The following is a 25,744-nucleotide window of genomic DNA, read 5'->3' on the forward strand; positions in this document are numbered from 1 at the left end:
TCAGGGTGGGATGGCAGGGTAGCAAGTCCCACAGCCTCACAAGGGAGACATGGATTAACCCTAGCAGGTGCCTGATGGCACAGACCAGGTGGACTCCTGCGTCGGCCCGGCCAGCACTCACTTCAGGGACCCCTTCACTCGTGTCTGGTCGTCATCCTGGAATTTGTGCTGATAGCTGATGAGTGCGAAGGAGTGAGGGATTCCAAGCTGGGGAGGTGAAGAGAGAAAAGGCAGCTGAGACCGAGCTGAGGGGGTAACCCCACCTGGGGGCCGAGCACTGTCTGGGGCAGGGGGCTTGTCCCACAGGGTGTGTAAAATTCCACCTGGAGCTGATCTTTACAAACTGGGAGATTTCACTTAAAAACCCAGTCTTCTGACTTCTCAGGAAAAATAAAAACTCTTGCACCTGAGCACGCGTTCTCACAGGGCAGCAGCTGCGTCAAGCTCCTGCCCAGCCACCACAGCACCCCGACCCCGATCCTGTGGCCTTTGGCGGAAAAGACCTCTCACTTTATGACGGGTGGAACACAGCTGCCCTGGAGCCCGAGCACAACCCTGTTTCAGCTCCTGAGGGCAGATGGATAGAACCTGCCTTTGGCCCTGCAGGCAACAGACTTGGGGGTGGGGGGCAAGGGACTGGAGGAGGGTCCCCCGAGCTGTCCTCACCTGCAGGGCCACGGTGAAGTGGCTGGTCTTGGTGTCCCGGACGATGCTGGTGTTCATGGCTGACTGGACACCCCAGCGCCACTGCAGGTAGCCCACAGTATTCTTGTCCAGGTTCCGGGCCAGGACGGTGGTGAGGCCTGGCCGGATGCCGCGGGACGAAAACTGCAGGGCACAGTGTGTCGTCACAAAGCTGGGGGGATACACAGAGAAAGGGCCCTGGATGACACTGGGCTTGCTGCCAGGTTTGGCTGCGTCCTCTCCGCCAATCCCCACCCTGCTCACCATCACTCCCACGGTTTCCCAGGTGGCTCCCTGCAAGGGGGCAGGAGGGTGATCTGGGGACTCAGTCCACTTATCCCCCCACCCCATCCCATTCCAACTGCAGTCACAACTGCAGAAGCACCTGTGTGTCTGCGTTCCTAAACCAGGTCAAATCCTGCTGCAAGTTAGAACCACCTGCAGGCTCCCACCCCAGGTGTGCTGACTTATAGACTTGGCATGGAAAAGCCGGTCAAGCGGTGCTAACGTGAGGCCATGTCTAAGTGCCTCTCACCCAGAGCCCGCCCCAGACCAATGGAATGATTTTTCTGGGGGGCGGTGGGCAGGCATCAGTGTAGTTTCCAAAGCTGCCGTGTGAGGCTGACGTGCACCCACAGCCACAAAGTACTAACTGAAGCTGCTTGAAAAGCTAGAAAACTGTCCCTCTGCCAGGCCTGTGAAGTTCTGTTTCCAAGGGAGTCAGCCCCACCTTCTGGTTAAACAGGGGTATTTCATTTCAGTAACAAAGGGATTCACAGAACTTTACTAGATGAGCAAACAGCTGGTCTCCAGTGAGCAGCCCTCACTAGATGGATGCCTGTTTAGTTTTTCTCCTTCCTAAGCTCTTGCCCACTGGCTCAGACAGTTGAGTCTGCTTGCGACGCAGGAGACCTGGGTTCGATCCCTGGGTTAGAAAGATCCCCTGGAGAAGGAAATGGCAACCTACTCCAGTATTCTTGCCTGGAGAATCCCATGTATGGAGGAGCATGGCAGGTTATAGTCTATGGGGTTGCAAAGAGATGGACACAACTGAGTGACTAAGACTTTCACTTTCCTCTGGGTATCTGTGTCTCACTTTCGCCACTAAAATAATAATACATGTGGTAACTAAGGACATTTGCACCTGTGCACACAAAACTCTTCCCAAGACCAGACGAATGAGGAACCAACTCCTTGCTCTCCCCCCCAACCCAAGCCTGCCCTCATTTATCTGACACTCCAGCCACACCAGACAGAGGTCCCATTATTCTACTTTGGCCACAGTGGGATCTGGAGTCGGGGGGGCAAGCAGATAGAGGACAGATAAAAGTCACCCTGAGATGTCAGGCAGCAACATTTAAAAAAAATCAAAACATAAAGAATGAGATCTCTGCTTAATCAAAGTAATATGATTTCGTGTTCTTATGGAGCGTGTCCTAGAGAGAGATGAACTCTGGGGAGAGAGCAGTAAGGCAGGCACTGCCCGGGGAGACTGAGAACAACCTACAGGCTGCCTGCCAGGCTCTGGGCCGATTCCACACCCACCAACAGTCACCAGTTTGGACTTGGAAGTAATTTGACCCTGGGACCCGGGCACCTGTAAGAGCAGCTGGAGTATTAATTAGCTAGTATTCTTTCTATAAATCTTCAAGATCCCAAGTCTGATAAACCAGGCACCACGATGAGATTCAATTCCAGACACGCAAACGCTGCAGCATGGGAGGCGACAATCCGAAGCAGACAAGGTTAGGACAACACTGACATGGGTACAGACTACCCGCAGGAAGTTCTGGTTAAAAGCCTAGATCCCGGTGTCCATCCCAGACCCAGTGGGTCCGGGTCCCAGAGCAGAGGCCAGAGAAACCATGGGGGGTCCCTGAGCCAGGGCATCCGGTTCACCCCATGCCCTCTGCCTGGAAGTCCCGCTCATCTCTGCATGGGACTCTGCTCATCTCCACCAGCTTCCATCTCCATCTGTCAAGAAGCCAAGCCCTCTCTCACAACACCACTCACTCTGTGCATCACATGGCTCTGCACACTTGCCTTTACCAGGAACTGAGGGTAGGCTCGTACATGAACATCTGACTGGGGATGAAATACTATTCTTTCTTTTTTAAAAAAGATGTTACAATCCCTGGGTCGGGAAAACCCCCTGGAGGAGGGCATGGTAACCCACTCCAGTATTCTTGTCTGGGGAATCCCATGGATAGGAGAGCGTGGTAGGCTACAGTCCACAGCGGTGGAAAGACTGAAGCGACTTAGCACACTCTCAAGTTGTGGTATGCAGGCTTCTCACTGTGGTGGCTTCTCTTGTCATGGAGCACAGTCTCTACAGCAGGGGCTTCAGCAGTTGTGGCTCGTGAGCTCAGCTGCTCCGTGGCATGTGAGATTTTCTTGGACCAGGGATTGAACCCGTCCCCTGCACTGGTGGTCAGATTCCCAAACTCTGGGCCACCAGGGAAGCCCTGCTTTTCTTTTCAGACATGTGCTTCTTTCCAGGACTCCTTCAGCTGCATTTCAGTCCCCAGATGAACGTGCTGTTTATCCTCCTCCCAGTTCTACCTGAGCTTACACAGGTACCCCTAATGGGGAATAAGGACACCTGTGTGTCCTACAGGGGACAGTGCTAGGGGTGCAACATCACTGCAAAAGCAAAGATGGAGCTGGGGTGGGGGCAGTTTAATGTTCTGGCGTAACACAAAGCTACCAGAGAGACAGGTAGACAGAATACCTCACTCACTGCCTCACTGCTTGGTAAAGCCCCACTCCAAGTCCGAAACGGTTCTCTGCAACAAACAAATGACCCACTCGTGCATAAAGACTCAGTCAGACCAGGGACCACTTCTCTGTGAACGTGCACTCCCTCCAGGGCCTCACATCATGGTGCTCACAGCCCACGGGACCAGGCAGGGGCCTCATCCCCACACAGCAGGAACCTGAGGACCATGGAGGGCCTGGCCCCGGACTGGGACGAAAGCAGACCCCTCCCACCCCACTGCCCAATCCAGTGCTCTCTGCACCAAGCACGCCGCCCAGACCCCGTGCGAGCATGGCAGGGTCTGCCCGCAGTGACTGTGCAGGTCAGAGAAGGTGACTCCAGATGACCTGACAAGCAAAAGACACAGGCTCTGGTCTAAACCCACAAAGACCACCAAAGGGCATTTGTCTCAATATACTTACCATCTTGGTGTGAGATTACGGAACAGCTTCAGGCCAAATAAAGGCCCCTGCAGATCCCCAGCTCCAAATTCTAACTGTTCAAAAAAAAAGGGAAAAAGAATTAATGGTTTTTTCCTCACAGCAGTAACCAAGGTCTCAGGAAGCGCTTCTGGTTCTAATTTCTTCATATAATTCAAAGCCACCAGCCCTTGCCAGGCCTCTAAAAGTAGGGGCAGGAAGAATTTTATCTCATTCTAACTTTTGACAAAGGGAGATGACTATGTGCACAGACCCAAAGGAGGAAGGTTTCAGTGAGCTGAGTCTCCTGAAGGAGCCCCTCCCCATACAGCGCTGTGGGCTCCCGGTCCCCGTCGCCCTAGCTGGGGCCATCCGCACACCGCTTTCCGCCAGCAGGTGCGGCCCCACCCGAGCAGTGCTGGCTCCTGTGCGGGCCCATCTGCTCTGCCTCACTGTCCGCAGGTCTCACACGTGACTGGAGATGGCTCTCAGGGGTCTGACATGAAACCCACCAGCGGCTCTGCTCTCACAGCCATGAAGTCCAGCCGATCCTGGCTGCCTCATTACTAGTCTAGGTGACTTTCAAGGCAACTCCTTAATGTTAATTTGATGCAGCTCAATTTGCTTGGCAGAACTGGCTGTTTAATGACTGCTTAGCAGCGAACCAGCGCATGGAGACGGAGGTGACCCACCTTCCGAATAGTGCAGGAGAAGGGAAGGGCCTGCAGGCTTGTTTAAGGAACAGAGATGCTGAGTTTCTAGATTTCTGGAAGCTCCAGGGGAATCCTGTTGCTCTGTCCTGACTGTGAGCTGCCCGGCAGGCTCAGCCTGCCCCTCAGATGTGAGACACAGGTTTCTAGTGGGGACCGTCAGTTGATACAAGTTTGACAGCTGCACCCTGTTACACCCGATGTGGCCACTGAGGTCATTCTGAGTGTGGGCTCTGTGGCTGACAACTTGACCCCCTGCTGGCGTGCTTACCTCTCCCCAGCCCTTTGCAGAAGTGACTCGTCTGAGTGCGAAGTTAATGGAACCCCCTCCATTCCCATTCTGGGTTGAGAGGCTTCCAGAGAGGATGGCTGTGTCTGAAGCTGTCAGGGGTGCCTAGAAAATCATATCAGCCAGTAATACAGTAATCGAAGTAACCAGAAGTGCCGAGGACAGCAGTCTGCCCAACGCGCCCTGAGTGTGAGGCAGAAGCACATGTGTGTCTGTGGCTTGAGTGGGCGGGATGTGGGCCTGCCGCACCTCTCTCCCATTATGCCACCACGATCAGGTTTTGCAAAAGCTTGAACGCGCAAATTCCAAAAAACTAGGAGCAATGTAGGGCTAGATGTTGGTTTCCAGCGTCCCCTCAGCATCAGGCTCCAGGGTGATATCACCCATGGGGACGTCCAGGACTCCCTAGTCCTGCCTGCGACCACAATGACTGACTGGAAGCCCCAGGAGGGGGAGAGTTTCCAAGTTGGGACTTCACGTTCCAGGCTGATGCACTTGAGCAGAAGTGGATGAGCTGAAGGGGCAGAGACCTGCCGTAACCGTCAGCAGATGGCCCAACATTGCCACGTCCCAACATTGGCCAGAGAGATGACCCCAGGGCTCAGCACAGAGGAGCATGTGCCTTCAAACTAAGACCCATTCCTGGAATTTCCCAGAGATCTTGTTTTGCTTCTAAAATCATCATGACCTTGGCTCCCACTTCTCCTAGACCATGAGCGTGGTGGTGGCTCTCCACCACCTGCTGGAGAACCCCGAGACCCTGAAGCTAACTGCCACCCTACCCCCCACCCCATACTCATGCCGCTAACATGTGGGTCAGGAAAGCAAGATAAACAAGGTTGTGACTGGAGCTATTCTTTTTTCAAGTGGCTAACTGCATCCTTTCATGAATAAAGATGAGAAAACCCTGAGCAGACTTTCATTCCAGCTGTGTGCTGTGCTGCACCTCATTAACCCAAGCTCCCCCCAACCCAAGCCCCCCTGCACAGGGGGACACATCTGTGCACTTTACCTCAATGGACTGTGATATGTGCATCTTGTTAATTTCAATCTGTGGAAAGCCACTTCCGGACACATCCTCATACTCCTCCTCGTAGCGATCAAAAAGGTCAGTGGCATCGATGCCAACGCTGATGGTCCCCTGTGGTAGAAAAACAGGCCATAGCACCAGGCCTGGGATTTGTGGGAAGAAAGACAATACTACACACTCCAGCAGCCACGGGATGCACAGGGCACTCACAACTCCACTCACCCACAGAGCATGAATGTCACAGCTCACACCAAACAGTGTCCGAGCACCAACGTCTTCTAGAGTCAGAAAACCAGGGATGAAGTGGGCGAGTGACTTACCGAGGACAAGTGGTGGGAAATGGAACGAAACTGCCCTGCTCATGGCTCTCTTGCTTATCTACGGATTTAATCCACAAATGCAGAAAACAACCAGAAACTAGCTACATGGGAGAAACACTCTTAATATTAAATTCTAAACACTGATATGTCACAAAGTACCTTAAATTTCTTTAAAACATAAAAAAATACCTTCAAAGACAGAGAAGTGCAAACCAAATTATATACAAATGGGAGATTTAAAAATTATTCTGCCTCAAGTTATGAGAAACAGAACCCCCTGTTCTCTCAGGAAACAAGCTAAAATTTTGCTGACTGATAAAAATGTTCTTTACTCAGGAAAACAATATTTATTATTTTCTTTTACTGTCATAAGACTTTTCAAATTAGCAGATACTTTTTTTAAAAAAATGCACTTTATTTGGCCCTGTCAGGTCTTAGCTGTGGCACAAAGCATCTCTGCTGCAGCGTGCAGGCGCTCTAGTCATGGTGTGTGGGCTTCCTTGCCCTACAGCATGCGGGGTCTTAGTTCCCTGGCCAGGGCTCGAACCCATGCCTCCAGCACTGCAGGGTGGATTCTTACTACTGGACCACCTGGGAAGTCCCTCAAATGGGCAGCGACCTTAGTCCAACATATAAAGACATGACTCCACACACATTTTCATTAAATTCTCTGCAGTGCATGAAAAAACTATTGAGGCTTAATTTACATATAATATAAACTGCTCCTGTTTGAAGTGTGCAATTTCATGAGTTTTGACAGGTGTGTACACTTGTGAAACCACCTCCAAAATCACTATACAGAACACTTCTATCACCCCAAAAGAAGCTTAGGAGAATGTGTTTTTCTCCGGGGGACGGGGACTTGTGAACGAAAATGTGTGAGGGAAACGCAGGAGGAGACAATGAGTATCCATCTGCCTGTGAGGAGTGCCGGGGGACGGAGGCGGCAGAAGGGCTGGAGGCTGCCGGGCTTGGGTGGTCACGGGAAACGTCACAGGTGGGATTTATCTGGGATAACACAGTTTAACCCTGATGTTTTGGTTGGCTCAGCAATCACCCTAGATGTTTTTTTAAAAAGTGATATCATCACCTACAGTATTTCCATCACCATCAGTATACAGTCCACAGAATTCTCTAGGCCAGAATACTGGAGTGGGTAGCCTTTCCCTTCTCCAGGGGATCTTCCCAACTCAGAGATCGAACCCAGGTCTTTTGCACTCCAGGTGGATTCTTTACCAGCTGAGCTACCAGGGAAGCCCATTTTCATCACCAACAGGAATCAAACTTGTGTCCTCTACACTGGCTGGCAGATTCTTATCCACTGTGTCACTAGGTAAGTCCCTATAAACCGTTTCTCAACACTGACCATCCACGGTGCTAATTCCAGCCATATGAAAATTAAAAGCCTCAGATCTGCCTTAGAAACACCAGCATTTTCAACAGTGAGTTGTTCTTTAAAGAATATGGTCAAAGGTGAGGCTGCCAGCAGCAGGGATATTTACATACAGGTGTGGAAAAAATGACTTTGCATTTAGATCAAAAGGCAGTTCCTCTATGTTAATTTCACTCTTTTTTCCACGCTAAGGTTCATAAGGTACACATGAAAGATACAGCAATAGCTGTTTGTAAGCTGGTATCAGCAGAAGCTCACAACTGCTAATGCACCAGTTTTACATCGGTGTCAACCAGACGTTTCAAATGAAAAATGACTTTGATTTGCTGAAGGTGAAACACCTGACATTACTGTAAATGTTACAGTAAACTCGGTCAAAAAGTTCCACACTGAATGTAAAATGGTGTGCTTTTGTGGTGATACTCAAATACCAATTCTGGTGAAGGTACAGCCTCCTTGTAAAAGTGTTTTAATTAAATCAAGAAACCCATGGAGCAGAAATAGTCTTAGAATTATAGTGTACACAATGCGTAATTTTGTTAAAACGAGCTGTGATATTCTGCCTACGGAAAAAAAAGCTAAAGTTATCAAAATACACAAACACTTTTGTGTATTCAGAGTAAAAAGATAATTTCTTGTGAAGCCTATTCTGAATATAAGAACTGTGGCATGTGTTAAACCTGTGTATTAGGAAAGTGTGAACCTTTGTAGAACTGCTTTTAAAAACCCTTAAATCATGCAATTTTTAAATATTTAAGAAACTCCAATCATTGAAAACTGTGTAACTAAGAATACTGTGAAACGGATCTCTCGAGAAAGGAAAAACTAAACACATAAAATGAGAGTTCTGTTAATTGCATTTTGAAATTCCATAATGGCATTTTGGAATATCTCAATTTTGGGTAGGAATTGTCTGGTGGAGCTGTCATTTTCAATTAAATTTATATTCTTTCCTGGAATGGGATGAAATTAGCAAGGTTTGCCTACAGTTTTATGGCATCTCAACTTGAAGCATTCAAAAGATCATCAACAATTTATTTCAGAAATTTGTCGAAGAGAAAAAATACTCTGAATGGAGGCAAAAAGACAACACCTGTGAAAAATATTTACATGTTCTGAAACAAAGAAATTTAAAATTGAGAGTATTTTCTCAATTAAGAATACTATAGTTTACAGACCACAATAACAAATTATGGTGAGGATGCAGAGAAAAGGGAACCCTACCACACTGTTGGTGGGAATGTAAACCAGTGCAGCCACTGTGGAAAGGTTCCTTAAAAAACTAAAACAGAGCTACCATATGTTCCAGCAATCCCATTCCTGGGTATAGAGACAAAGACAATGAAACTAATTGGAAAAGATGTATGTACCCCTAACAGAAGCAGAAGATATTAAGAAGAGGTGGCAAGAATACACAGAAGAACTGTACAAAAAAGATCTTCACGACCCAGATAATCACGATGGTGTGATCACTCACCTAGAGCCAGACATCCTGGAATGCGAAGTCAAGTGGGCCTTAGGAAGCATCACTATGAACAAAGCTAGTGGAGGTGATGGAATACCAGTTGAGCTATTTCAAATCCTGAAAGATGATGCTGTGAAAGTGCTGCACTCAATATGCCAGCAAATTTGGAAAACTCAGCAGTGGCCACAAGACTGGAAAAGGTCAATTTTCATTCCAATCCCAAAGAAAGGCAATGCCAAAGAATGCTCAAACTACCGCACAACTGCACTCATCTCACATGCTAGCAAAGTAATGCTTAAAATTCTCCAAGCCAGGCTTCAGCAATACATGAATTGTGAACTTCCAGATGTTCAAGCTGGTTTTAGAAAAGGCAAAGGAACCAGAGATCAAATTGCCAACATCTGCCAGATCATCAAAAAAGCAAGAGAGTTCGAGAAAAACATCTATTTCTGCTTTATTGACTATGCTAAAGCCTTTGACTGTGTGGATCACAATAAACTGTGGAAAATTCTGAAAGAGATGGGAATACCAGACCACCTGACCTGCCTCTTGAGAAACTTTTATGCAGGTCAGGAAGCAACAGTTAGAAGTGGACATGGAACAACAGACTGGTTCCAAATAGGAAAAGGAATATGTCAAGGCTGTATATTGTCACCCTGCTTATTTAACTTATATGCAGAGTACATCATGAGAAACGCTGGGCTGGAGGAAGCACAAGCTGGAATCAGGATTGCCGGGAGAAATATCAATAACCTCAGATATGCAGATGACACCACCCTTATGGCAGAAAGTGAAGAAGAACTAAACAGCCTCTTGATGAAAGTGAAAGAGGAAAGTGAAAAAGTTGGCTTAAAGCTCAACATTGAGAAAACTAAGATCATGGCATCTGGTCCCATCACTGCATGGCAAATAGATGGGGAAACAATGGAAACAGTGACAGACTTTATTTTCTTGGGCTCCAAAATCACTGCAGATGGTGACTGCAGCCGTGAAATTCAAAGACGTTTACTCATTGGAAAGAAAGTTATGGCCAACCTAGACAGCATATTAAAAAGCAGAGACATTACTTTGCCAACAAAGGTCCATCTAGTCAAGGCTATGGTTTTTCCAGTGGTCTTGTATGGATGTGAGAGTTGGACTATAAAGAAAGCTGAGGGCTGAAGAATTGATATTTTGAACTGTGGTGTTGAAGACTCTTGCGAGTCCCTTGGACTGCAAGGAGATCCAACCAGTCCATCCTAAAGGAGATCAGTCCTGGGTGTTCACTGGAAGGACTGACGCTGAAGCTGAAACTCCAATACTTTGGCCACCTGATGCAAAGAGCTGACTCATTTGAAAAGACCCTGATGAAGGGAAAGATTGAGGGCAGGAGAAGAAGGGGACGACAGAGGATGAGATGGTTGGATGGCATCACCGACTCGATGGACATGGGTTTGGCTGAACTCCGGGAGTTGGTGATGGACAGGGAGGCCTGGAGTGCTATGGTTCATGGGGTCGCAGAGTCAGACACGACTGAGCGACTGAACTGATGTACCCCTAAGTTATATCACAGCAGCATTATTTACAAAAGACAAGGAAGCAACCTAAAGTGTCCATGGACAGAGGAACAGAGAGGATGTAGAACATATATACAATGGAATACTACTCAGTCGTAAAAAAGGACAAAAGCTTGTCACTTGCAACATGTATGGACCTAGAGGGTATTATTCTTGAATATAAATGGAGCACAATCTATAAAGATTTTGAGTCATTACGTTATACACTTGAAACTAAAATAATACTGTAAATCGATTATACCTCAATTTAAAAAAAGATGATAAGTGAAATAAGTAAAAGAAAAAGAATATTACAGTATACAGAGAAGAATCAAATATGCCAAAAATGTCAAAATCTACTAAATAAATTTGCTCCTTGTATGAATATGGTCAGCAATGTTATGAAGGAAAAAAAAAGACACTGAAAAGACATTCTTCAGAAAAACAGCAGTGACACAGTGTGGCCTTGAGAATCCCGCTTGCGGGAACCCCAGGCTTCAGAGTCCCTCCTTGACCTGCATGGGCCCGGGACTCACCTTCGTCCAAGAGGATGCTGTGGACAGGATGGTGCAGACTCCAAGGCCAGGTCATAAGGGACCCGGTAGCTTCGTCTGGGAATGTGCTTTTGAGGGGGAGTTAGCTACCCTGTAACAACCTGAGTGTCCTGGGCTGCTGGGCTGGGAGGAAGCCTGACCTAAAGTGGGGAGAGGCTGCATGTGAGAAATGGCAGGCCACCCTCGGCCACCCCAGCTGCAGTTATGAGGGGCACCCGTGTGCCTCTTCTACAACAGGACACAGCTGCCATTGGCTGTGAGCACAAGAGCCCACTCCAAGCGAGCGCCTCAGGCTGAGTCCCATAAACTCAGGGGCGTGTGAGAGGAGATCAAATTGTTCTCACAAGCCACTGAGTTTTGGAATGGTTTGTCATGCAGCAATACGTAACTAGAACACAAAATACCAGAGAGAGAACTTACTGAAGTATGTGAGTGTGTGTGCCAAGAATAATGAGTCTGCTTCTGCTACTTTCTTGTAAACATCCCTTTCACTCTCAAAAATGTCCTGGTTTGGATGATGAATGGCACAGCTGCCCCGCCTACAGGTCACTGTAGGACGCTGGCTGACCATGAAGGACGTGAGCCGCAGAGCGCAGAGCAGAGCCACCTGGCCTGACCCGCCGGCTCCTCTGGCTCTGTGCTGGGGCCAGGAGGGAAGCAGGGTCATGAACCACTGATTCACGAGCCACTGACTTACATATGTGGGTTTCGTCACTGGCCAACTCATTCAACTCATGACAGTTTTCAGTTTGTTCTCTCATTCTAAGTGAGAGGGGAAAGTGTTGGTCGCTCAGTGGTGTCTGACTCTTTGCGACTGCACGGACTGTAGCCTCTCAGGTTCCTCTGTCCATGGGATTCTCCGGGCAAGAATGCTGGAACGGGTAGCCATTCCCTTCTCCAGGGGATCTTCCTGACCCTGGGATCGAACCTGGGTCTCCCACATTACAGGCAGATTTTTTTTTTTTTAAACCATCTGAGCCACCAGGGAAGCCCTTTTTCTTTCTAAAATAGTTATTTGCTTGGCTGCACCAGGTCTTAGCTGCGGCACACAAAACTTTAGTTGTAGAACACAGGATCTCAGTTACCTGACCAGGGATCAAACCTGGGCACCTTGCATTGGGAACTTGGGAGTCTTAAGCACTGGACTAGCAGGAAAGTCCCTCAGTTGGTTCTTTAAAGAAAGGCAATCAGGGACTTCCTGGGACCCACTGACTAAGACTCCGTACTCCCAATGCAGGGGGCATGGGTTTAATCCTGCTTGGGGAACTAAGATCCCATATGTCACATGATGCAGCCAAAAAATAAATAAAGACATGCAATCAAACCAAAGGCAAATAATGAAAACCCTTCCAACATTTATATCTCTTTCACTATTCGTCTAGTTGTATTGGCTAAAACTTCCAGAATAACATTAAAGTCAGTTTTCTTTCCTTTCCCAAAGAAAACCTCTGCAATGATAAACATCTGTGTTAACTCCATACTGACAATCAACTGACTCACCAGAGGGTAGAGCAGACTCTAGAAGTTTAAAAACAGTGCTCCAGGCATCACTTTCTCTCAACTATTTTGTTGTTTCTTTAAATAAGGCCCAAATAGTTGAAAACTCCAATGAGCTGGTCACCTTTATGATTCGACAGCCTTTGGTGCTGATTCAAGTTTATGGAAAATGACTGCCCCGTCCCCCCCAAAAAAAGAAAGAAAATGACCCAGAGGGGTGGAGAAGTGAGGAGAACGTGAGGCTCAGGTGCCAGCCATGTCTGAGAAGCCACCCCAGACAGGGACTGATCAGGTCACTGTGAGCCTGCAAGGACATGTCCTCCTCACTTCAGAGAGTGGTCCTGATGCTTGCTTTCTGCTTCTGCTTCCAGGAAAATGACCTTCTGAAAATTGACTGGTCACAGCACCAGAATTAAGACTTCCCTACGAGTCAAACAGGGTTTGACTTACAATTCATTTTCACTTCCAACATAATATGCTTTTTATACAGTGGAAAGACATGACTTAAGAATGAGAGGCAGATTTGGGTTAGACTTCTTCCAACCACTAACTCAATATATGCAAGCTTATATCCTTTTATTATTAAATTGGTACTAAATCAGATTTTAGTCTGATGGTGATTGCAGCCATGAAATTAAAAGACGCTTACTCCTTAGAAGGAAAGTTATGACCAGCCTAGACAGCATATTAAAAAGCAGAGACATTACCTTGCCAACAAAGGTCCATCTAGTCAAGGCTATGGTTTTTCCAGTGGTCATGTATGAATGTGAGAGTTGGACTACAAAGAAAGCTGAGCGCCGAAGAATTGATGCTTTTGAACTGTGGTGTTGAAGAAGACTCTTGCGAGTCCCTTGGACTGCAAGGAGATCCAACCAGTCCATCCTAAAGGAGATCAGTCCTGGGTGTTCATTGGAAGGACTCATGTTGAAGCTGAAACTCCAATACTTTGGCCACCTGATGTGAAGAACTGACTCATTGGAAAAGACCCTGATGCTGGTAAAGATCGAGGGCAGGAGGAGAAGGGGATGACAGAGGATGAGATGGTTGGATGGCATCACCAAGTCAATGGACATGAATTTGAGCAAGCTCCAGGAGTTGGTGATGGACAGGGAAGCCTGGTGTGCTGCAGTCCACGGGGTCACAAAGAGTCGGACATGACTGAGCAACTGACTGAGCAACTGAACTGACTGATTCTCCATGAAGTGATAGGACCAGATTTGGTGATCACTGTTTTCTGAATGCTGAGTTTTAAGCCAGCGTTTTGAGTTTTCAACTCAACTTACCAGGGCTTCTAAGGAAACTCGGTCCCAGCTGCAATGCCGCCCCACTACCCCGCCCTGTAGCCTTTAACCCTGACACTTGGTTTATCAGCCATCTTGCTGGCAGGATGCGGATGCAGCTATGACCCAGGTAAAAGCGCTTTCTATACATCCCTCCAGTTGGCCACCTTGCCTCTCCCCCAAAGATCCGATTATTATCACAGCACTTTTTCGACCTGGTCCCTTCTTCTTTGGTGATACTACCCCAGTTTGTTCACTTTCAACAGCAGCCCATTTCTGCATACGGTAAATTGCCCCTTTCTGCCACTGAGCACAACAAACATATGGGTTCAAACAGCTTTACTTCTGCATGATTATCCTGTCAGCCAAGTCAATTCGGTTTACGACATTAGAGTCACTTCCATGGAACAGACTGAAGCCATAACGACGGACTCATTCCAAGGACTATAATCATTAGGCATGGCAACCAAAACAAATCTTTAAAAAAAAAACTTTATGAAACTACTTTGGGCTTACATGTCTTCCTTGACACATTATTTTACATTTTTTTTCCCCTGATAAAGTTGAATTGTGATTTTCAGCTATATAGAAAACCACACCGATAAGATGGCCCTTCTAAAATCAGGAAGACATAAACTTACCAGAGAGTTTATGTCAACCTCTGTAACAGTGAAAGGAGAACAAATGGTCCAGGGAACCCAGAAACAATCTCCATGTAACTCTTATGTAACAGGGTCCAAAAGAAAGGAGAGGATACTCTCAAAGTCAAACAATGAAGCCCACTAAACAATCTTTGACTTAATGCCCTGCTTTTATGGGGTCTGGACAAGTTCATTAAAAAGGCTGTGAAAAGTCTGACTTCAGAACTGGCTGCTGTCCAGAGAGAGAGGATTTACAGGTATCAGCAAAAGAAAGGGATGACAGTAATCAATATGACGTGAACACGGCAGAGAACAAGCCTATCGCATGATCTTAAGGATGGAGAGAGGAAGGTCAGGGTAGTCCCCTCAGACCCCAGTCAGACTCAGCCCTCAAGGATGCAGACGAACCTCACCATCTGTCTGATTGTAAATCCCCTCCCCAATATCGGCTCAATGTGGAGTGCCCTGGAGACCCTGGGACCCAACAACCTGAGCTTGGCATTTTCCAGCAGGAAATGCAGAGAGAGGAATTTGATCGCACATGGCCTGAAAGACAGAAAACAGGTGACAAAGCTAATGATTTTGGGGTCTGAGGATGTGACCCTATGCTCGGCCTCATGGCAAACTTCTCATTTCACACAGGGAGAAACCGAGCTAAGGCTGGAGAAGTGACTGGGTCCAGGGCCCAGAGCTGTGGGTGGAGTCCGAATCTAGAGCCCTGATGCCAAGTGCGAGGCTCCCCAGGCTGCCCTGGCATACGTGGAACCCGTGTGCTCGCTTGGGTCCCGCCAGCTGCAGGGCCAGAGGGAAGGAGGCGCCTGCTGGAGCTGGCACCCACTCCCTCCTTCCCACCCCGCAGCACCCTCACCCAAGGCAGGACTCACAGGTGGCTGAACACATGGAAGGCACTGCACTTCGGCCAAGGGAGCAGGGGGGTGGTAACTGTAGACGGCCATTTCCAGAACCCAACTGACAGACTTCCTCCCAACAAACCCAGCTACTGGGGGCAATGGACCACCCGAGTGAGGCGAGTGCTTTCCATGCGGTGCTTATCGAGCCACTGAAGCAAGTTCGTACCTCACCTCGGTATGCATACCACTTTGCACTTACAGAGCAGCCTTGTCTGTCTCTAAGAAACTAATATCTATGTCATATTTCTTCAATCATTTAATAACTTGGCATGGTGGCTAGGATAAGCATCCTTATTTTACAAACTAGAAACCTGCACAGAGGTCAAAGGGTGAGTTCTGCATCCCACATCACTGTGTCAGAGGCGGTATTTCCAAACTACTGGTTTCTCCCACTTGATTTTTTTGCCTGTTCTTGGTACATACTCCAACTGGAAAATTCCTCCCCAGTGAACTCTTGTTGTGAAAATGGAGAAATACCCACCCCAGTTTCAGGGGCTGTACTACGAACACTATCCAGTCTGCCGTTCCCCTCCCCTACAAGCCATGGTCCCCTGTGGGGTCCGGGTGACAGACCAGTGCAAGCCCCATGGTCATCAGAAGGGTCCTCCTCCTTCTGGTCGTCTCAAAAGAGATCACCCCTCTCATCTTAAGATGAGAAACACACTAAACCTCACTGCTCATCTTGCAAAGCAAAACACTTAGAAATGAAATAAAAAATCCAGCTTGAAACCTCTCTTCAAAATGCTGCAGAGCCAACATCTGGTTATTACTTAGTACTTCTGGTTAGGAAATATCTTTATTTATCCGGCAGCACTTTATAGAAGTAGCGAAGTATTGGGAATCGTACAATATCCCGTATACCCGTGTGGAATGGTCACAGCTGTGCTTCCTCATTCCACACAAACGTGGCCTGGAGACACATCTACATAGAAGCACAATAAACGATCACCGCGCACACCCAGATGGGCCATCTCATCCCAGGACACAAGAGGCATGGGCTGCTGTGACACTCTTTCCCCCTCACTGCTCTGAAGGCAGCAGAACTTCAGCCAGCAAAACAAAGACCCCACAGGAACAGCCCGCTCCTGCCAGGCACCCCTCCCCGCTCCTGGACCCTGACCTCCACCTGCCAACGCTGACATTTACCCAGACTCCCTCTGGTGTGCTGGCTGGACCCCAGAGAAGGGAACCCGTCAACATGGTTCAGAGCACCTCGGAGATTTTCAACCGTTTCAACATCTCACAGCCCTTGATCGGTGCAGCCACTGTTTCAAGTCTCTGTCTTGGCTGACCCAAAGTAACTGTTCTACTGAAGCTGTCACTCGCTGAAGGGGTGAAAAGGAGAGGCCCTGGCGTTTATAAATACACCCTGCAATGTAACAGGATTCGAAGAGATGGGCGTTCTCTGAATATGTGGGCCTTTAAATGATGTAGGGTCTTAGAAAAGTCCATTTTGTACAGTGCATGTGATCAGAAACTCTTAACATCAAGCTTCCCTCGTGTAAGCCAGCATTTGTTCTTTTCCTTTAGAATATCTTCAGGCTGCCTGCCAGGCTGTCCCAGCCACACTGACAGAGCCCGCCTGCCGAGTTTCCTTATTATTAAACACTGTAGAGCAGGAACCCTGGGCCAAGTGCAGTCAGTCATTCAGTACCACTGGCACTGTGAACTGACCGAGTTATCCTGTGTGTCATGGGACCAAGGTGCACACTCAGAACAATCTGCCTCCCTAATGAATCACAGGAAGGAGAGACCATAACTGGACTGAAAAGTAACTCTCAGACTCAGCCATGTCCCTGGGATATGACTTGGCCTCCATCGGGAACCTGACTGACGGGTAAAAGAGGTCACCCTATGGCTGCAGAAACAGCCTGTTACCCAGTGTTCATGGCACTGCTGTCCTGAGTGATGCACACATGGCCCCCACTTAATGCGGTTTGGAAACGCCCCATGGTCTGGGCTCTCTGGCCCTCTGTATCCTCACTGGTTTGCAAGGAACCCTGGGCCTCAGTGTGTGGGCAGGTGGCTGTCCTCTCTTGACACGGGCCTCTGGCTGATTCTTACAGTCAAGGGCTCGAGCAGCATAATTATAACGATGGGTCTTCACCAGCTGGCCTGCGCCTACTCGGAATGTCTCCTGTTTTGCCTTCTCTTCTGGCATTGCCAGCAGGCCTGCGAGTGGCCCTCCAGGCAGGCGCCACTCTTGAGACCTGATAAGTGACACTCAGTTCCTCCCAATTCTCACGGCTCACTGTAAGAGCCCATAGCACTGACCACGTCAGACTGCTGCTCCCCCCAGAACCAGCCACTGACCTTGGGGTTGGTGCGTTGCTGCAGTCGCCTCTCCTCCCTCTCGCGCTGCAGCCGCTCAAACTCTTCTCTGATCTCGGCTGGCGTCCTCCTCCTTTCCACAACCTTTGGGTAGAAGTGAGAGAAGTCAGTTGAGGACCCAGACGGTGAGAAAGACTCAAAAGACGCGAGTGTTAACCGTGTCCTGGCGCTCCTCTCCCCTGGGACCGTGAGAGCCCCCAGTGAGACCAGGGGACCTTCCTGTCCAACCGTGTGGCCCCCAGTAAAGCCAGATTCTCCTTCACGCCTGCTCAGTCCCCAGTCTGCGCTCTTCCTCAGCACTCCAGACTGAGGTGATATTTTTTTTGTCACTTGTCTCCAAGGCGGCAGGAATCTTACTATGAAAATGTCACCTCAAGTGTCACAGTTTAAATTTTCCAAGGAGCCCACCATAATGCAGGCTGAAAGAAACGTCCAGAGAGGGGCGAGGCCTCCGCAACAGCCCTGGCACATTTCCTTTGGGCTGGGCCTCCACCAGGGGCGCCCTTTGAGCTTCCTAGACCAACAACCTTAGTCCACAAGGTCTCAGTGTTTTAGCAGTAGGGGACTCTTCCTTCTACAACCTGAAATGAATCTTAGGATGTACGATGTCGGCTCTATATTGTTGGAGCATAAACAATACTCAGGTACCAATCGGCAGCCCTTGAGGACACACAGGGATGTCAGGCCTGTGAGCAGGTAAGGCATCCCACCTCAATCTTTGTTCAGTTCAGCTCAGCTCAGTTGCTCAGTCATGTTTGACTCTTTGCAACCCATGGACTGCGGCACGCCAGACCTCCCTGCCCATCACCAACTCCTGGAGTTTACTCAAACTCATGTCCATTGAGTTGGTGATGCCATCCAACCATCTCATCCTCTGTCGTCCCCTTCTCCTCCTGCCTTCAATCTCTCCTAGCATCAGGGTCTTTTCCAATGAGTCAGTTCTTCACATCAGGTGGCCAGAGTATTGCAGTTTCAGTTTCAGCATCAGTCCTTCCAATGAATATTCAGGACTTATTTCCTTTAGGATGGACTGGTTGGATCACCTTGCTGTCCACGTGACTCTCAAGAGTCTTCTCCAATACCACAGTTCAAAAGCATCGATTCTTTGGTGCTCAGCTTTCTTTATAATCCAACTCTCACATCCACAAATGACTAATGGAAAAACCATAGCCTTGACAAGATGGGCCTTTGTTGGCAAAGTCTCTGCTTTTTAATATGCTGTCTAGGTTGGTGATAACTTTTCTTTCAAGGGGCAAGCATCTTTGAATTTTATGGCTCCAGTCATCATCTGCTGTGATTTTGGAGCCCCCCAAAATAAAGTCAGTCACTGTTTCCATTGCTTCCCCATCTATTTGCCATGAAATGATGGGACCAGATGCCATGATCTTAGTTTTCTGAATGTTGAGTTTTAAGCCAACTTTTTCACTCTCCTCTTTCACTTACATCAAGAAGCTCTTTAGTTCTTCACTTTCTGCTGTAAGGGTGGTGTCATCTGCATATCTGAGGTTATTGATAATTCTCCTGGCAATCTTGACTCCAGTTTGTGCTTCACCCAGCCCAGTGTTTCTCATGATATACTCTGCATATAAGTTAAATAAGCAGGGTGACAACATACAGCCTTGACGTACTCCTTTCCCAATGTGGACCAGTCTGTTGTTCCTCGTCCAGTTCTAACTGTTGCTTCCTGACCTGCATACAGATTTTTCAGGAGGCAGGTCAGGGGGTCTAGTATTCCCATCTCTGTCCAAGGCTTTGGCATAGTCAATAAAGCAGAAGTAGGTGTTTTTCTGGAACTGTCTTGCTTTTTTGATGATCTAGCAGATATTGGCAATTTGATCTCTGCTTCCTCTGCCTTTTCTAAATCCAGCTTCAACATCTGGAAGTTCATGGTTTACATACTGTTGAAGCCTAGCTTGGAGAATTTTGAGCATTACTTTGCTAGCCTGTGAGATGGGTGCAATTGTTGTGGTAGTTTGAGCACTCTTTGGCATTGCTTTTCTTTGGGATTGGAATGAAAAGTGACTTTTCCAGTCCTGTGGCCACTGCTGAGTTTTCCAAATTTGCTGGCACATTGAGTGCAGCACTTTCACAACATCATCTTTTAGGATTTGAAATAGCTCAACGGGAATTCCATCACCTCCACTAGCTTTGTTTTTAGTGATGCTTACGAAGGTCCACTTGACTTTGCAGGATGTCTGGGGTCTAGATGAGTGATCACACCATCGTGATTATCTGGGTCGTGAAGATCATTTTTGTATAGTTCTTGTGGATATTCTCGCCACCTCTTCTTAATATCTTCTGCTTCTGTTAGGTCCATACTGTTTCTGTCCTTTATTGTGCTCATCTTTCCATGAAATGTTCCCTTGGTATCTCTAATTTTCTTGAAGAGATCTCTAGTCTTTCCCATTCTATTGTTTTCCTCTATTTCTTTGCATTGACTGAGGAAGGCTTTCTTATCTCTCCTTGCTATTCTTTGGAACTCTGCATTCAAATGGGTATATCTTTCCTTTTCTCTTTTGCCTTTCACGTCTCTTCTTTTCACAGCTATTTGTAAGGCCTCCTCAGACAACATTTTGCCTTTTTGCATTTCTTTTTCATGGTGATGGTCTTGATCCCTGCCTTCTGTACAATGTCACGAACCTCTGTCTATCGTTCTTCAGGCACTGTCTATCAGATCTAATCCCTTGAATCTATTTCACTGTATAATCATAAAGGATTTGATTTAGGCATACCTGAATAGTCTAGTGGTTTTCCCTACTTTATAGCTCATCCAAAAGCAAGACAGTCTCTGAGATTTCAAACAGGTTGGGAAGGGCCAGATGGGTCTTGAGTACCTCATCTGTGAGAGAGGAACCTGCACCACGTGATTCCCAAGGGCCCCAAAAGCTACAGGTCCATGAGGGACACTGAGAATGGGCGCAGGATAGACACCATCAAGGTCATTGGAGGAAAGGGTCAAAGAGTCCTGACCTTGTGGTAGTGGGAGAAACATAGGGGAAACCAGAGGGGCTACTCAGAAAACACCTACAAAGGCAGTTGATGTGAAGAAAGCTATCTTGGAAATCACAAGTTTTAAAAATTATTCAAAAAATGCATGCTATAGCAAGAAGTCAAAATGGTACAGGAAAATATGAAGTAAAAAGGTGCAGTCCCTCCCCATACTCCTCCTTCTCACAGGCTAACAATTTTTTATGTATCTTCCTAAAAACCTATGCACATGTATGAATATATATATTAAAATTAGCAGGGTCATATTACAGGCTTTGTGCAACCTGATTTTATTATTTGGCAATCCAGAAAAATAAATACAGGAGCTGGCCTATCCCCCCAAAATTGAGAAATCTGTTCACTACCACTTTCAGCAAGTAAACAGAAAAAAATAATGAAAACACTTTCTCCTCTCCCATATAAATTGTTCATTACCAAAAAGGGGCAGGTGTTTCTTTTAAAGGTTTCAAAATAAAAACACTGTTAAAATAAGCTAAGCACTGAAAGTCCAAATGGCACAGCAATGACTGCCCTGTGACCTCACAAAAACGTCCTCGGTGGTACTGAACTAACGCGGCATGCTCACAACGCTACTGCTTAAAAACACTCAGCCTTGCCCATCTTTTCTTTTTTTTGTCCAAGCCCCTTGGCTTATGTAATCTTAATTCCTGGACCACAGATTAAACCTGGGTCTCGGATAGTGAAAGTATGCAGTCTTACCCACTGGACTGCCAGGAGGTGCCCGTGCACATCTATTTATGGCGCTTTCACTTCCCCAGAGTCACCCCATCTTGGACTGATGGGGTGCTCCCTCCACGGGGCCCAAAGCAGAACAAGATTTATTTTCAACAATTCCAGCTGTGTGACTTTTGCAAACGACTTTCTCTGCCACACTGTGTGACAGAATGAAGAGGCAAATATTCCAAAGGTGTTATGTCACTCTGTTTCTAGTCTATTTGACAGAAGTTTTGCAAACAGTTGGTACGAAATCAGAGCTAACAGCAGAGTCAAGCTGGCTGGCCACTCTAGAGGTGTGAACACCTTGGCTGGGCATCTCATTCTAACTCCCATGGGGCCCTTTACTATTTATTTTTTCAAAAAAACCATTTGTTTACTTCTTTTATTTTTGGCTGGGTCTTTGTGTTGCAGAGAGCGGGGGTTACTCTGCAGCTGTGGTGCATGGGTGCTTCTCACTTCTCAATGCGGTGGAGCACACGGGCTCTAGAGCACAGTCTCAGCAGCTGTGGCCCACAGCCTTAGTGGCTCCATGGCAAGTAGGGCCTTCCCGGACCAGGGATCCAACCTGTGTCTCCTGCATTGGCAGGGAAATTCTTTACCACTGAGCCACCAGGGACGCCCCCCGCCCTTTACTGTTTACACCCTTCTCTACACAGAGAACATCATGGTGGAGAGTGGAAGATGCCTAATCCAGCTGCAAGTCACTTTTTCTTCCCTTGGGTAACCCTTAGATACACGCACCTGGAACACAGCATCTGAAAGCACGTTAAATTGGAAAGTACAGTTGAAAAGATATTTTCAATACTTTTCATCAGTGAAGTGTATCACATGCAGCCCATCAGTCTGTACACCTGCACGGTCCGCCCTGATCACTTATCAGCTAGGTCTATCCTGTGCTAGCCAGATGACTTATCCTGTAGATGAGGGGATGCAGAGACCAGTAGAAGCAGGTGGCGCAGTGGGAGGACAGAGACCCAGGCTTTCCGACATCACCTGAACCTCCTGGAGAACTCAGGTGAGTCACTTTACAAAGTGGACTTTCACTTCAGCTTCCTCCTATAAATGCTTCTAAACTACACAGTGTATGCATGCCAGGTAACTTCAGTCATGTTCAATTCTTTGCCACCCCATGGACTGTAGTCCACCAGGCTCCTCTGTCCATGGGACTTTCCTGGCAAGAATACTGGAATAGGTTGGCATTCCCTTCTCCAGGGGTTCTTCCTGATCCAGGGATAGAACCCAGGTCTCTTACATCTCCTGCATTGACAGGTGGGTTCTTTACCACTAGTGCCACCTGGGGCATTAAAATCACATGAGGTGCTGTCTGTTCTATGATTCTGGTTAGACAACTTTTCACTCTGGAATAATTTTAGAAAATTATTTAGAACTTTAGAGAAGCTACAAAGATGGTACAGAAAGTTCTCATCTACCCTTCACCCAGACTCCTCCAAATGTGAACGTCTTACACAACCAGGAACAAACACCTGTAAAGTACAGGATGCCAACATTAGTACAAGGCTATTAACTGAACCCAGACATGGGGGATTTCACGAGTCTTTCCACTAACATCACAGTTACGTCCCAGGATCCAATTCAGGGTCCAGGACTACATTTAATCACATCTTGTAAGTCTCCTCCGATCTGTGGGAGTTTCTGTCTTCTTTTTCATGATCTTGACCATAGTGTAGCTCTTAATACAGGCTGATTTTCTCTTTTTAAAAAGATAGCTATTTATTTATTTGGCTGTGCTGGGTCTCTGCTGTGACACGCGAGATCTTCGATTTTCATTGAGGCATGTGGGATCTTCAGCTGCGGTAGGTGGGATCTAGTTCCCTGACCAGGGATTGAACCAGGCCCCTGAATGTGGAGCTTGAAGTCTCAGCCACTGGACCACGAGGGAATTCCCCAGGCTAATCTTCTTAGACACTGTAAGGATGACGTCAAATAGGTAGGGAAAAGGGAGCTATGGACGAATGTAAAGGACTGCAGACAGAAACCAAAGCATGGATGATCCAGGCCCAAGGCTGCTCCTTTAAATGTAATGTCAGCTGGTCTGTAAGCGCCCTCTGGGTTGTAAGGTTTCCACTCCACTTCCACAGCTCAGAGCTGGATTTCTGCTGTTAGAGAGAAGAGGCCAATTTCATTTTCAACATGGGTATCTGCACAGACACTGCAGCTTCAGGGACTCAGGTGCCTGGTGTAATGAGCTATGAATGGCGGCATCCTATTCCTTTGGAATGTTGCCAGAGGATGGTCCAGTTTCTTAAAGGTTAAAGACAAAGAGAGAGAGAGAGACAGAAAAGACCTAAACCTACATAATGCCTGAAAACAGAGCCAATATTTGATGCAACCTATAAAAGCTCAGTTTCACCCCCAGCCTCCGCCAGCAGAAAGGGGACAATGCCACTGCTGGGACAGGAGCAACCAGCATGTCAGTGGCTACTCTGACATCTTTGGATTAAAGGTGCCCCAGACACTAGGGGCTTTAAACCTCCACCCTCCTGACCACCCGTGTGTTTAGACTAACAGATAGATGCATGGCAAATGGACACCAGTCGACAAGTAAAAAGTTCAATAGTCTAAAAACACCAACACCACCCTGAGGGGAACACAGCCTCCTCTGTGGGGTGGAGGCTGTGACTGAAAAGACAGAATCCTTGCACTGGACAAGCCACCACCAGCAGAATTCCTCGAGGGAGTGGTGACGCCAGCGCTGTGACCTGCTCTTGAGTTCAGTGAGACTTCTCCACAGTATGAATACTGGAGTCAATCTTCCTATTACATTAGGCACCAATACATCTCTTGTAAATATGTATCAGGGGAGGTAACTTCCTGTCTTTTCCTTCTATTGTCAGGGAAGGCTTAGTATTTATTTCTGGCTGTGCCACATGGCATGAGGGACCTTAGTTCCCTGACCAAGGATTGAACTTGGGCCCCCTGCATTGGAAGTGCAAAATCCTAACCACTGGATCACCAGGGAAGTCCCAGAGAAGGCTTAGTATTAATATCAGTGCAAAAAAAAGTCAATTCTGATGGATGAGAACTTGATTCCCTTAAAGCAGTCTACTGAAAAATGTGAACATAAAAGCTTATCCAGTCACCACCTACAACTGCTTACATACTTCTATATTTTTATTATTATTTTAAAAATTATTTATTCGGCTGCACCAGGTCTTAGCTGCAGCATCTGAACTCTTAACTGCAGCATGTGGGATCTAGTTCCCTGACCATGTATCGAACCTGGGCCCCCTGCATTGGGAGTGTGAAGTCTTAATCACTGGCCCACTGGGAAAGTCTCAGCCTACATGCTCTTAAAATCACTGTAGTGTGTGTGGTGCTTCTTTGTTTCTAACGGGGAGATGGTTTGGTCTTGTAATAGGAAACCATGATGTTTTGCTGGGAAGAAGTCACCCTGCTGTTCTACTTAGTGGGTACAATGAAAAGCCTAGACTCTGAGGAAGGGATGCAAACGTGAGGCCTGAGGCTTTTCAGTGGCCTCAACTGCTGCCGTGAAAAACTGTAACCAACCCATGTCTTCAAAACAAAGGGAGCTTTAAACTGGAGCATGAAGTGTGAGGAGAAATTCAGTAAATACAATAGGATTCTAGTTTCCTTTTTTGATGAAAAAAATTCTAAGCTATTAGATCTAACACTTTGCTACCACGAACAAAATGTGACACAATGCACTGCTACTTCCACCGAGCCAAAAGCCAGAAACCAAATGCTCACTGGGAGCTCACTGGGACTGTGGATGGGTCAAGGGCCAGACACAGTAGGGAGTGGTGGGGACTGGGGCAAACTGGATGGTACAGTCAACAGCAGGGGCTCCTCATATCTGGATCAACTGTTGGCTCAGAGGGGAATTTAGATACAGTGTTGTCAGATCTTCTGATTTTTCCAGAGAAGATAAGATACTTTTATGTAAAGCTTCCCAAATTTAAAGTCAGCAACTACAATTCATTGTGTGGACAACCAAAACATAGCTGTATGAAGAAAACGGCCTGTAGGCTACCAATGTTAAGCAGTGCAGAAACCCCATTTTGCTTCTCTTCTCATCTGTATGCAAAGGTCTTCAGAAGGTTTCATATCAGAGAGACAGGCATACAGGTTTGAGACCAGGTTTGTCAATGAAGAAGTAACTCAACGACAGTTAGCACTAACATCTACCAGAATTTCTTGGGCATCAGAACCAAGTTTCTGT

The 25,744-nt window shown here is 47.2% G+C and overlaps 1 protein-coding gene and 1 non-coding gene across 2 annotated transcripts in view; both read right to left on the minus strand.

Moving 5' to 3' along the window:
- Positions 1–25,744, minus strand: part of DNAJC11 (DnaJ heat shock protein family (Hsp40) member C11) — a 62,336-nt gene that overhangs the window by 9,605 nt on the left and 26,987 nt on the right. The window contains exons 4-9 of the mRNA XM_020892845.2: positions 17,800–17,901; positions 5,873–6,001; positions 4,843–4,965; positions 3,865–3,938; positions 667–856; positions 122–207 (exon numbers count right to left, since the gene is read on the minus strand). Of these exons, the coding sequence (XP_020748504.2) occupies positions 122–207; positions 667–856; positions 3,865–3,938; positions 4,843–4,965; positions 5,873–6,001; positions 17,800–17,901 (704 nt within the window). The remainder of the gene's footprint in view (positions 1–121; positions 208–666; positions 857–3,864; positions 3,939–4,842; positions 4,966–5,872; positions 6,002–17,799; positions 17,902–25,744) is intronic.
- Positions 24,451–24,523, minus strand: TRNAG-UCC (transfer RNA glycine (anticodon UCC)). Its single transcript has one exon. It is a non-coding gene; the product is annotated as a tRNA-Gly (tRNA).

Source organism: Odocoileus virginianus, chromosome 11 (assembly GCF_023699985.2).
Source record: "Odocoileus virginianus isolate 20LAN1187 ecotype Illinois chromosome 11, Ovbor_1.2, whole genome shotgun sequence".
NCBI lineage: Eukaryota > Metazoa > Chordata > Mammalia > Artiodactyla > Cervidae > Odocoileus > Odocoileus virginianus.